This window comes from Scaptodrosophila lebanonensis, unplaced genomic scaffold (assembly GCF_003285725.1).
Source record: "Scaptodrosophila lebanonensis strain 11010-0011.00,11010-0021.00 unplaced genomic scaffold, SlebRS2 tig00000168-arrow-arrow-pilon, whole genome shotgun sequence".
Classification (NCBI taxonomy): domain Eukaryota; kingdom Metazoa; phylum Arthropoda; class Insecta; order Diptera; family Drosophilidae; genus Scaptodrosophila; species Scaptodrosophila lebanonensis.
The window spans coordinates 369,085-383,593 of NW_022060601.1; the positions used below are offsets into that span (position 1 = coordinate 369,085).

A 14,509-nucleotide genomic window follows, 5' to 3' on the forward strand; every position below is an offset into this window, starting at 1 on the left:
TTACATACTTTGCACAAACCTAATATACCCTTTTTACCCTACGGGTACAGGGTATAAAAATTTTATCTAAAACAGTCCATTGTAGAAAGTACAAGCTGAAGCATCAAGTACACTCTTTATAGCCTGTACCCAAAGGGTAAAAGGCTATACTAGTTTTGTGCGAATGTATGTAACACACGGAAGGAGGCGTGGCAGACCCCACAAAGTACATATATTATGGATCAGGATGACACGACAAGTCGATATAGCCATGTCGGTCTGTCCGTCCGTCCGTCTGTCTGTATGAGCGCAAGGATCTCAGGAAGTATAAGAGCTAGAGCTAAGCAATTTTTTTTTTATTCTGATGCACCACCCATTCCCCCGCAATTCGTGTTTTTTTATAACTTCCGTAATTTTTGGGTTTTTGTACTCAAATTTGGTAAATACCTCCAGTTAGTGAATATGAGTATGCCAAGTTTCCTCATGATAGGTCAATTCTGAAGAAAGTTATACTTGCAGCTCTGCCCGCAGCTGTTGTTGTTGTTGCTGCTTTGGTTCAACCTTGTGCCGCATACATACACGCATATCAACACGCACGACTGGTGCGTTAGAATCTGCTATCTTTATCGATTGTCCATTGAGAATTTCATGACATTTTATCAATTGGAAGTGAAGTTATTGCGTTTTAAGTGTCAGTATGTTTGTGTTATCGGTGCGAAAATGAGCTTCGAACAAAGAGCCAACATTAAATTTTGTTTTAAAATTTGTAAAACTTTTACCGAAACGTTTCAATTGATGGAACAAGTTTATGGCGATGATTGCCTCTCCCGTAGCAGAGTGCACGAGTGGTTTCAACGTTTTTAAAGTGGTCGTGAGGACATAAATGACGATCAACATGTGGGCCAATCAAAATTCGTGATCACCGAAAATTCCATCGAAACTGTGCGTGAATTCATCAAAAATCAGCCGAAATCATCATTGAAATTGATCGAAATGGAATGGAACATCTCCAAAACATCGATATCGCATTTTGACCAAACATTTGGGCTTACGAAAGGTGTGTGCACGGTTTGTTCCCCACAAATTGACTGACGACCAAAAATTGCTCAGAATCGATCGACGCTTCTGATCGATTATTTGACCAAAAATCACATTTTAACCATTAACCACTCGCCGTATTCACCTGATATGGCACCGTGCGACTTCTACCTTTTCGGAAAAATGCATTTGCCCATGAAAGGAAAGCGTTATGCAGACGTAGAGCCCATTCAAAAGGCTTGCACCGGCATACTGGCGGCCATACCGGCCAACGAGCTAAAACACTCGTTCGATATGCTTTTGGATCGTGCAAAAAGCTGTATTGAAGCAGAAGGAGGCTATTTTGAATAAAATAAATTGATTTTGCCGAAAAAACCATTTGTCCTTTTTTTTGTCTTGTACATGAAATGTACAAGAGTATATTCTAATTATTCTACATATATGTATAAAGTATTTCAAAGTCGGGACACCCGACTTTACCTTCTCTAATTGTTTTCTTCTTCTTTTTACTTCTGATATGGGACATATAACTCAGAGCCAGAAGTTTGTCTGGGTACAGGGTATTACAATGTCGGGCTTGATCGAAAGTAGTGTTCTCTCTTGTTATAATATATCCTTCTAGTATTTGTGCATATACTTTTAATGTTGATATTTAAATATTTCACAATTATTCTCAGTGTTGCACGATCAAAATTGTAGTAGTCCTTGGACAAATATTGCAAAACAATATAAATGTGTTGTTATTATACCCTGTACCCGTAGGGTAAAAGGGGTATATTAGGTTTGTGCAAAGTATGTAACAGGCAGAAGGAAGCATCTCCGACCCCAAAAATTATATATATTCTTGACTAGTCGATCTATGTTTGTCTGTTCGTCTGTCCGTCCGTATGATCACCTAGATCACCGAGACTACTATATATGTAAGAGATAGAGGTTATATATATTATATGTGTATGTTATATGTGTTATACGTGTATGTTATCTTTGCCCAAGCACTGCTAGCAATTGTTGGTGTTACTGCCTTGCACAGGCACAAGAGACATACACCCATAGACATGAATTATTATTCTACACATACATATGTACAGGGTATTTCAAAATCGGGACACCCGACTTTTAGCTTTAGCTTCTCCACGGTTTTTTTATAAGCTTTGTTGGTTCCCCCAAACGGCTAACCAATGTGGCTGTAATATGTGGCATGTGGCGTCGACAGACAGTGGATAACATTTACTCGCACTTTAAAGTCAATGAAACTGTTGGTCACACGCACGTACACGTACTATACATAAGTACGAGAACATACATATGTACATGCGCACTCGCTTAGAACGAAAGCAACAGGCAGCTGCAGCGGAAGTCGGCTATAAAGTTGCGCTTACGTGTATAAGCGGGAACTGCAGCAACAGCAGCTCAAGCACAACTTGTAGTGTCATCCGTAATCGTGTGATCGTCATCATCGAAATCAGCTGCAGTAGCAGCAAGAGAGAAAAAAGAAAGCGTTAGAGGAGACGGGCAGTCAATTTTTTCGAGCAATAGCGGAGATAATGGCTGCGTCGCAAGTTGCTGAGATGCATCTGATTAATGAATTTCAATGCCACGTCTGTCGCTCTTGCTGGCGCGTAGAAATGCGTAGCGATGTAATTAGGCCAGTCGAGGCCAAAAACTACAGCCACAACAGCAACAAATGGTGTGTACTGAAGTGCGTGAAATAAAAAAAGTTTACAAGCATAAAAATTTCACTTTTGCAATCGTCTCTGCTGATCAAAAAAGCGAATGTAGGTATGATCAGTATCACCTCATGGTATGAGCCAAGTACACTGATTTTGAGCTTTGTATTTGGATTAGAATTTATGATTGAATACTGCGATTTTCGATTTTTGTACCCGGTACCCAAGGGATGAAAGAGTATACAAGTATGTTCAATCCTAACGAGGTCCTAAATAAACGTAAATTAATTGATAAGCTAGATTTGCTCTGTCTGGACCACGAATGGTACATTATAGATAAAACCTCGATAAGGGACACAGATATGCTCTCTTATACACATAATAATGAGTTCGGCCTCAGATGCCGAACATAACACCAACATTTTCGTAGCTGGCAGGCGCCAGCTCAATAGAGAAGGATGTGTACGTACACAAATCATTAGCTAAGGCTCGCCACCGCGCTGGATGAGCATGCTGCGGCTGGCTAACATGAGCTACCTGATAAAGCACGCACACATCGTAGAAGATAAGGAATCGATGATAGTATGTAGACGATAACATAAGAACTAGGATAAGAATTTATATATAAATAAAGCAGTCGAGCTATCGACGTTGTCCATTCATCCACAAAACTTTGTCGCGTATTATTGTCCTCGCACCAATCCTGCTCCGCTCAATACAGTATACATACTAGTTTCGTGTATGCAACATACAGAAGAGGTGTGACAGACCACAGACCCACAGCATATATGTATTTTCTTCAACAGTACGGCTAGATGAGTCGATATAACCGTCCGTCCGTCTGTCCGTATGAACGCAAGGATCTCGAAAAGTATAAAAGCTTGAATTAGCAAACTCCCACAATATGTGATTTTCCCGTCGTTCTTGGAATTTTGAACTCAAATTTGGCAAATATAATGCTAACATTATGCCAAGTTTGACCTTAATATGTCAATTTTAAAGGGAGTAATAGCCACAAATCACAAATCAGTCATGAATTAACAAAGACACAATTGCTAATTCAGGTAAAAAACCCCTTATGGAAATTGGCATACCTAAGGAGATATAATCGATTAAAAAACATTTTTTGTAAAATTACAATTTCGACGTTTTTTCAATTTTCCTAATTTCTAAAATTTTTTGCAGAGTATTTTTAGTTGGGATACCCGACTTTAGCTTCAGCTTCGAACAGTTTAGCATTTGTCAACATTTTTAACATTTTAGCTGCAAAAATTTCATTCTTTACACAATGGTTACTACTTGTATAGTCGCAATTCTTTGATATAAGATAATGGGCGCATTCACCAGGGAAATCTGATCACTGATCAGTAATTTTACTGATTTTTTTACTTCACCGATATTCCCTTCTGAATGAACTGAAAACTACATTCAGCTGCGACTTATCAGAGATCCATGGTCAGTGATCAAAGTGCTCTGGTGAATGCGCCCAATGATTCGAAATTTAGTATAGCCGATTGTTACTGTGTTGCCAACTTGAAATAAAAAGATATGTCCCTATCGGAGAACTTGCTTGATTTTAGGATCATAATTTTTATATTTTATCTATTTCTGACAAAGAATTGTCAATATGAAAACAAGGGTCACAGTCGCAAATATTAATAATAGGCAAATATGTATTCAATCAAATATAAAAATAACAAAATTAAAAATATTTGAAATTGATATTAAAATATTATATTCTGACCTTGGAAAATTCTGTATACTTGATCTAATCAAATTGATAGAGCTTTCAGGGCCAAAGAAATGCAAAAATTGATTATAATTGTTAGAACCCAAAACGAATTGTGCAAAGCATAGTTAGTGGTGCAACGACTTAAACTTAATGGTGTACAAGATCTTGCATGTCTTTAAGGAACAGCAAAGTTTCTTTGACTAAAAAAGCACTGAAGACTCGATTTCACCAATAAATGATTTATGTATTTGTACACAGTACTAATAAACTGTAATAGAATTGTGTAAACTAGATTCATGTATTTTACTTTTTCCACGAAGCTTTTTACCTCGGAAAGGAATTTTTATATCGATTTAGACTCCACTCATAATTACACACTTTGGTTTGCATGTGTTAATGTCTGTATGCGCTTGCTGCCTTTAAATAATTTGCATTTAGGCAACAAGCCAGCGGCCTTGTAACCAAAATTGTAAAGAAAATGAGAAAACTGGCAACAACAATCGCACATTTTCAAACGCCTGTTAAATACAATGAGCAGAAAAGAACGCAACAATTACAAAAACAGTGCCAACAACATGCAATCTTAGTCTCATACATAGAGGTATAAAAGCTTGCGACCAGCTTTGGCTAATGACAAATTGTTGACAAATTTTCAGCTCACTTGGGCACACAGCGGTGAACACATGAAATAAAGAACTCTGTGCCACTAAGCGTGTCAGGGTAATGTTGGCATCAACACTTATTCATGGCCAATTAGCACTTGAAGCTTTAGCCAGAAGTTTTAGAGCCCAGACCTTGGAGAACAATTTTGACAGCAGTGGGAAAATGATTATAAGTAAATACAATGAGAGAACCTTGCCATCAAATAGCAACATTCCTTGGGACTAATATATGGTAGATTCTTATTTTACCGTCAGAGGAGAAGCTGTGGCAAATATTTTACTTTTCAATATCGAGGATGCAGAATCATCACACATCCCCAGATCCTACCAAACATTTGATTTTGCTTACTTCGAATCATGAAAGATACATTTTAACAACAAATAACGCTACAGTTGACAGTGAAATACCCATAGCAGAAGCATAAAGAAAATGGAGAGCGAATTTGATGCTGCAGTTTGTGGGCGTAGTACTAAACTTTGGAGCAAAAGTAGAAATTGTATATACAAGTAGATTACGTGTGCAAAGTTTGTTTTATGTAGATTTTGAAATGTGGACGGAATTGACGAAATTCTCTAGAGGGGGGGTGGGGGAAGAGAATCAGAACAAGAAAGGAATGCTAGAGTCGAGTGGGCTCAACTCTTAAATACCCTGTACCCACCCCACAAAAAAAATTTTTTTAGGACGAGTTTGTTCATTTTTTCTGAATAAATAGGGGTGAGTGGGGGGGCCACCCCCCCACAAAAAAAAAAATTGAAAAAAATATATTTAAAAAATTTTTATTAATTTAATTACGAAAATTTATTTAATACATACATAGAAGACATGCTTATGTACAGTTTTACATTTACATCACGAGTCTATGCGTGTAGTATCTAGCACAAAGTTGAACCAACACCAACAACAGCTGCGGGCAGCGCTGCAAGCAGAGCATGGGCAGCGATTTTATTTATGGCTATAACATTCTTTAGAATTCATAAGCACTAACTGGGCGTAACTTCTAAAACTGATATCAAAATTCAAAGCTCTTGTACCTTCTGAGATCCTTGCGCTCATACAGACGGACGGACAGACGGACGGACGGACAAGGCTATATCCACTCGGCTTCTCATCCTGATCAAGAATATATATACTTTGTGGGGTCTGCAACGCCTCCTTCTGTGTGTTACATACATTCGCACAAAACTAGTATAGCCTTTCACCCTTTGGGTACAGGCTATAATTAATGTTAAAATATTTAATTAATTAATTAATTAAATTAAATATAAATCACTCAATATATACACATATCTATATATAAGTGTTTACATTTGTACAGTTTCAACACCATAGATTTACATTAGAATCGTGTCACTTCGTTTTTATGTGAGTGTATGCATAACAAGACGAGTCGATATAGCTCTGTTTTCCCCTTGTCGGAATTCGAATACCCAAGGAGGTATAATCGATCAAAAAATGTTTGTAATGTTACAAATTCGTGACAATTTTTTGAAATTTTTTTCAATTCTATAAATATTTTACACATGTGTAGAGTCGGGACTCCCGACTTAAGCTTTTCCACTTGGTTTAAACTATATTGTTTTTATGACAGCAATGTTACTTAGCGATCTGACATGATATTATGTAGTCCTCGGCACAAGGCTTAATCACGATAGTTCTAAAACTGTGGGGAAAGTGATTTTCCATCACCTGACCACCTGACACCATTCTTCCTTCTGAGTGTTGCAAACTTACACATCAAATACAAAACACCCTTGCACTTTTTAGTGAAGTTTATAAATATACACTCTGGAAGTTTGTCGACCATTCTCATACCTTTATTATCTGTCTCTTGCAGTGCTGAACGTGGCTGCAGGTAAAGCCCCAATGCAAATCTCAACAGAAGGTGCAGGGGCACCGCAAAAAGCTATCGATGGCTCAACATCGGCCTTCTTTACGGCGGAGACTTGTTCGCTGACCAAGCCGGAACGATCACCCTGGTGGTATGTGAACCTTCTAGAACCCTATATGGTCCAGCTGGTGCGTTTAGATTTTGGCAAATCCTGTTGCGGTAAGTAGAACCCACCAAGTTTCAGAAAAACATGCAAATTTGGAGCTCACGCCGTCATTTAACGCATTTTGCAATGCAGTGCACCACTAGCTATCGACCACCATCGACGATATCCACATCGTCGACACTGACGCATAATCAACCGATGTCAATACTAGTGTCTGGTATATTTTTGTTTTCTGCCGTGGCTCATGTCTTAAAATTTTTCTTGATTTTTCCCGCCACGCGAGAAACTCAATTAAATGGAAAAAACTACACGAAGTCGTCGGTTCACATACCCGCTAAGGCAAAACACACTTGGCAGGGAGATCGGGACAGTCGTGTCAAAAGACTTGGGGAAAGGGTTGCCAAATTGCGCAACGTGAGCGGCGGGAAAGGCAAACAACTGCCAACTAAGAGCCCAAACCACTATTAGTCGCTAGCAGTTGCTGCCACATATCTTGAAAAGTTTCCCTATTGCCAATGCTTTCACTTGGCACAGACTGCGTCTCAACTGCGACGACAACGGCAACGGCAACGACGACGGCAACAGCGGCAGCGGCAGCAATTGTAGCTTCTGCTTCAATGATTGTTATGTGATTTTTTTGCAGCGGCTGTAGTGGCGCTGGCTTAATGACTGAGTGTGTTGCGGTGGCTATGTCAGCGCGGATTAGGTGTGCGCCTTGTCGCTTTGCAAATCGCTTTCCCACTCCAACTTCCATATCCGTCTTACTCACTCACTCGCCTTCACTATGCGAGCATCGAAAATTTATGATTACTTTCACTGCAGCCAAATGCCACTGCGGCTGCGACGGCTGCGGCGGCTGCTGCTGCTGCCGCTACCACCACCACAGCCGCGGCCATCTCCGTTGAACCAGCTTGACCCGTTGCTGGCAGAGTCAGCAGAAGCAGTTACCAAAACAAACAAAAGAAATAACAACAATTCCCGACGATACACTATGGGATATACGAGTACATTTCCATCAAATATAGTTATACCAAGTAGTAGATTTTGCTTATAAACTGAAAAGCTTTTTCAAATAATGTCAGTACTATCGTAAAATACTTGAAACGATGAATAGTGGCACTGTAAACTGAAACAGGTTCCAAAAATCAAAACCGCTTTTCAAATAAAATTCCCCCATCGAGTCTGAGGCGTTAATAAGGAGGCGGGGCAGACGCCACAAAGTATATGCATATACTTCTATTATAAATGACCTGACAAGATGAGTTGATCTACCCCTGTCTGTCTGTCCGCACGAACACCTAGATCTCAAAGACTAGAAGAGCTAGGGGAACCAAATTTTTCACACAGATGCCTCATATGTGTACGCTGTGTCAGTTTATACCCACTCCCTCGGTAGGCGAGTTCCAAAACTCTGTTCGTATATTCAGAGACTATAAGTGCTAGAGATACCAAATTTTGATCCCATATACCCTGCACAAGTACAATGTGCTTCCCCGCTATTTTCCATAGCTACGCCGATTCTTGGAATATTTCTATCAAATTTGGAAAATATCTGTTAATGAATGTGTGTCCGTATGCCAAGTTTCATCATTATATGTCAATTTGGAAGTTATAGCCATTAATGTAATCTCTGCCAAAGCTGTGACAGTAGCTGTTGTTGTTGCTGCTGCTTTTGCTCAACTCCGTACTGCATACATACTCAGACACCCATTGTACCTTCTTATACTGAAAAAAACATTATTCTTAAATGAATTGAACTGTCTTCTTAATTATGGATAAAGTAATTGTTTAAAAAAATTGATGCAACTTTATTATTATAATATTTGGGTTATTATTTTTACGCATTTCTAATTGAAATAAATTGAACCGGTCGAAAATTTCTTGAATAACTATCCAAAGAAATACTAAAACTTGCAATCAATACCACACTCATTTCACATTGAGTAAAATACCTGAAGCTTTTTCTATAGTTATAATTAATGCGGATGGTATCCACCATTTTTGAATATAAGAGAATTTATTTTTTTATGTTGCCAAAACAAATTAGATAGTTAAGTATTGGGGAACATAGTTTAAAAATCCTTTTCTCATGAATTGTGAAATCACTCCATGAACATATTAAGAAAACATTTATTTACAAAGCAGTTCGTTTGAATACTCATATCTTTATGCACGAATGTATTGTATAATCTTAACTTCGGCTTTCTGTATATGTTAACATAAATATATTGACACTATTTTCAAGAGACTCATAACTTTTCACTAGCACGATGAGATTCACAGCACGATATTAGGCACAATTGCTTAGTTTTTGTGCAGTAAGTCCAGCGTTAGCTCCATTATGCAGTATTAAACTCAAAGCATTTACTAATTACATATTTCATCGGCATTTGTTCCGGCAGGTAACAAACCAGCTACAATTGTCGTGCGCGTTGGCAACAATCGCCCTGATCTGGGTACCAATCCCATCTGTAATCGCTTCAAGGGCCTTTTGGAGGCCGGTCAACCGCTGTTCCTGCCCTGCAATCCCCCAATGCCTGGCGCTTTTGTTAGTGTGCATCTAGAAAACAATACACCGAATCCTTTGTCCATATGTGAAGCCTTTGTCTATACTGATCAAGCGCTGCCCATTGAACGCTGTCCAACATTCCGAGATCAGCCACCTGGCGCACTAGCTTCATATAATGGAAAGTGCTACATATTCTACAACCGCCAACCGCTGAACTTTCTCGATGCCCTCTCATTCTGCCGGTCACGTGGCGGGACTCTCATCAGCGAAAGCAATCCGGCACTACAGGGCTTTATCAGCTGGGAGTTGTGGCGACGCCATCGCAGTGATGTGAGTTCTCAGTACTGGATGGGTGCGGTACGCGATGGCAACGATCGTAGCACTTGGAAATGGGTAAATGGAGAGGAAGTAACTGTCTCCTTTTGGAACCATCCGGGAGGCGATGAGGACTGTGCACGCTTTGACGGCTCTAAGGGCTGGCTATGGAGCGACACAAATTGCAATACACTGCTTAACTTCATCTGCCAGCATCAACCTAAGACTTGTGGCAGACCCGAACAACCCCCGAACTCTACTATGATTGCCTTGAATGGCTTTGAGGTTGGTGCTCAGATCAAGTATTCGTGCGACGCTAATCATCTGCTGGTGGGTCCGGCCACTCGCACCTGTTTGGAGACGGGTTTTTATAACGAGTTTCCCCCGGTGTGCAAATGTAAGTTAAGGCAGCTAGCCTGTACAACCTAGCAGTGATTTAATAACAGTTTCTTCACTCCCATAAAACTCACCCTTCAGATATCGAATGCGGTCTTCCAGCTTCAATTGCGCACGGTTCTTACGCCTTGCTGAACAACACAGTCGGATACCTTAGTCTTGTAAAGTACTCTTGCGACGAGGGCTTCGAGATGATCGGTCGCGCACTGCTCACGTGCGACTTTGATGAACGCTGGAACGGTCCCCCACCACGCTGTGATAGTAAGTATGCCTGGTCGCCCAATGTGATTAATATAGGATGCTAACCCATTAAAAAAATGGACAAAAGATAGTCGGAGAAAAATAAAACCTCAGCTATAATCTGGCATCTTGACATCAAAGGTATATGCCTTTGTACCAGATTCCATGTCCTTAGTATTTTCATCAGCATCGCTGATCAGTCTATATGATCATCTGATCGTGTAAATGCCGAGATACACCAAACATTCTACTTTGATTATTAACTATGGGAAATTTCATCAAAATTGTCTAAATAAGAAGGTTTTTTTTGTCAGTGTTATTCACCTTTCTACCATTCACATTTTCGCTTCCAGTTGTTGAGTGCGATACCTTACCAGGCAATTATTACAACACCATAATCAGTGCACCCAATGGTACATATTATGGCTCCAAAGCAGATATCACTTGCCCGCCAGGGTACCGAATGGAAGGACCGCAGATCCTCACCTGTCTTGCTAGCGGCCAGTGGAGCAGTGCCCTACCACGCTGCATAAAATTAGAGCCACCAACGCTAGCTGTTGCACCCTCACCCACACCCACCGTTAGATTGCCGGCCTCCACGCCATACCGACCCAAGCTTGTGTCCAGCACTACCCGTCCACCATTCCGGCCGTCCTCGCCGACAACTAGCAGCACCGTGGCCACGCATCCCAGTAGCAATACACCCCAGGTGGAAATCAATGGCGAATGTAAGTAAAAAGTTATAATCGCTCACTCTCTCTTCCATTGCGTTTTCTCTATCTAACTTAACTTGGCACTTCCTCATAGCTGACTCTGAAGAGGACGTCAACTTCTTGGTGCCCGGTACAGTGCGTGAAGAGTTCCCGCCACGCCGAACAGTGCGCCCTGTACTCATTCCAAAAAAAACAAGCAGCACACCTGCCTATACCATCACATCCACTGCATCATCTACGTGGGCCCCCACGCCGCCCCGCACCCGTCCCAGCACAGCAATTCCGGAGACAACGACGCGCAACACACACCAGATTATTCTTAATTCACATCCGCAAGACAATGAGATTGCAGATAGTGTCAACATACGGCAAAACCAATCACCCAATGTCAATGTTCCCTTCTCCGTGGACAACCCCGAACGCAAAGAGACCAAGGAAGCAAAGCTTAATCTTGGTGCCATTGTGGCACTGGGCGCATTTGGTGGCTTTGTCTTTCTGGCTGCTGTCATTACGACGATTGTCATCCTAGTGAGAAGGTGAGCAAACCATTCAACAATAGTACGTAGTATACATATGTATTTATATAATGCACTTGCTCCGGGTGGGGATATCACGGCAGGGCCAATGCCCCACAAGAACCGGATACATTAAAACCTGACACTGCTCCTGTGGACCCTCTAAGCACAATTTTCCCAAACTAATCGCAGAAATTTAGTGTCCAACGTTTTTCATTCCTCGTATCGACAACCCTGGAACTATCTCGCAGCGCCTGCCTCCCAACTCTGAGCATCATGTACATTTTGCGCAATTCATCTGAAATAAGCATACATAGTATGTATGTAAAAATTCCTACATATTTATGAGACCTAACTGTATTTGCATACATACATACATATGTGTCCACGGAAGAGAGTTTACCTTGATGTTGATTGCCCAAGCAGTGCACTCAATTTGACTTCTACAAATGCACGCACTCATCACCGTACATACTCGCACACAGGCATAAACTCACACACACACACCCACACACACCCACACACACACACACGCACACACACACACATACAAACATATTGGCCACAGCTTCGTGTAGATGATCTGAAATTGAAACAAGAGGGAATGCTACAGTAAACAAAGTTCAACAGTGCACATTGGGACAGACTGCCGATTTTTTGGCATAAATTCGAAGCATGAAGTTAAAGACTTGAAATTTGGTACAGGTGCTTGTAATGACATGTATAAGAACTGTGTTTCATTTTGGACCGATTGATTTAGGGGTATTCTAGTGATTACAAATAAAGATTTCTGTGCACTTTCAACATCAGCTACAAAATAAAAGTGGCCGAAAAGTCGCAAAAAGTCGCAAAAAGCATATTTAACATATGTAAGTTAATATAAATATTCAACTTTAATTTGGCAATATTACTTTTTCGTACAAAGTTGAAGAAAGTATGTTTTCACTCCACAATAGACGGACACTTTGTTTAAGTTTTATAAAAATATGAACAACACAAATAAATGCATACAAAAAACCAATTAACAAATACGAACAAATTTTGTTTCTATATAAACTTCCTACATACCCAGGCCTTTAATTTCCATTATTAACATTGACGTATTTTTCAAAATTAAGATATTAACAAGCTCGCAAAGTTAGCAAAAAATTTCGCACCATTTTTACCAAAACGCTTTGCAGATCGAACAACTGACTTTGAAGTATTATCAATATTACAGTGTTGCATAAAGATCAAAAATATTTATGTTTTTGTTGTAGTTAGGGTATGCTTTTTAAGAAAGTAATATCAAAATAAGAATTTTTTCCATGCAATTTTTGAATTTTTTCAAAAAAATCGGCCGTCTGGCCCAATGAGTGAATCAAACAAATTAAATAAGCTCGTGTTGCCAGGAGATGGGAAGATTCTACATATCAAGTTTGGGCACTGTGGGCTCAGCCGTTTTCGAAATCCAGGCGTTCATCCAGACGGACCTGGCTGCATCGATTTCCCTCATCGTGCTGATTAAGAATATATGTATTTCATGGGGTCGTTCTCCCTGCTACAAACTTTGCACAAACCTTATCAAAATATACATAGTTCGTACAAGATTAGAAACCAAATTTAGGTTCCATGCACAAATTCTACAAAACCCTTTGGATAAATTGTATTCGTAACACTTAAATTCAATATCGTAATAGCTAATAAAACAGAATTAAATGCAACAGCTGAAAGTTATTCCGAGTTGACCCATATGTTTATCTATTTATTTATTTCACTCCTTTTCGATCCGAATTTAAAATAGCATGATATAGCTTAACTTAAAAATAAAATACAAGAATGCATTAGAACTATTTGAACTTACAATAAGAGAGAATTGTACAGTAACCCCAAACAGAAGAAGGGGGCAAAAATCCAAAAAATTCAAGAAAATCGTGTTGGCCAGGGATAAGGCCAAGTTTGGACAAATTGGGCTCTGCCCTTTCCGAAATCAAGGCGATCATCTAGACGGACGGACATGGCTACATATAGTATATCAATTCATATCATGTCAGGGGGTCGGAGAGGATTGAACATTGTAGTTATTATCATTAGTTTACGGGTTGTTTTTAGGCGACAGACACAGAGAATCTTTTAGGCCAGGATCTTCCCCACTAAATATGCTCTTTCTGAAACACACATATGTAGATACACGCACACGAGCGCACTTGCACATCAACATCGAACGCTTTCTTTCTCTCGTTGTTCAATTCTTTTTTTCGTTTTCGTTTCGTTCTCTTTTTCTCATTTTTTTTGTTTTCTGGGCAATCATTCGTCAGCACCCCGAACAGCAAACGACGGCACAATGCAAAACACTTTACCAATTACCACCATCATCAGCAGCAGCGGCAACAACAACCTGCGCCACCGTCGCAGTACAAGCAACGCCTTCCCAGCTATGCAACAGCCACAACCACAAGCGCCACCAGCTACGCGTCTACGGCGAAGCTGACGCGTACCAAAGCTAGCGGCTATCCTATAGCACCACTTCGGCTCTACAGTGCCTACGGCGGTGGCTATGCCAGTGGCGAGGGTGGGGGCATAGGCGTAAACAGCACCAGCTCTAGTTTTCGCTGCGATCCGCCGCAATCCCTGTGGTACAGCGTTCTAGCGTTGCCCTTTGACGACCAGAAGCTGGGACGCCGAGAGCTAAGCACCTACGGACGCAGCTATCGCGCCCGGGCAGGTCTCTTTAGCAGCACTCACAAGTAGCGAAAAAGAAAGAGATAA

At 40.4% G+C, this 14,509-nt stretch overlaps 1 protein-coding gene across 2 annotated transcripts in view; it reads left to right on the plus strand.

The window, feature by feature from the left end:
- LOC115629867 overlaps positions 1-14,509 on the plus strand; it is a 39,663-nt gene that overhangs the window by 21,814 nt on the left and 3,340 nt on the right. Inside the window, exons 3-8 of one of the 2 annotated variants that reach the window (XM_030526459.1) lie at positions 6,914-7,126; positions 9,476-10,294; positions 10,375-10,554; positions 10,887-11,261; positions 11,341-11,782; positions 14,059-14,487. In XM_030526459.1, coding sequence (XP_030382319.1) covers positions 6,914-7,126; positions 9,476-10,294; positions 10,375-10,554; positions 10,887-11,261; positions 11,341-11,782; positions 14,059-14,487 — 2,458 coding nt within the window. The remainder of the gene's footprint in view (positions 1-6,913; positions 7,127-9,475; positions 10,295-10,374; positions 10,555-10,886; positions 11,262-11,340; positions 11,783-14,058; positions 14,488-14,509) is intronic. The other variant, XM_030526458.1, reaches the window with a different exon arrangement.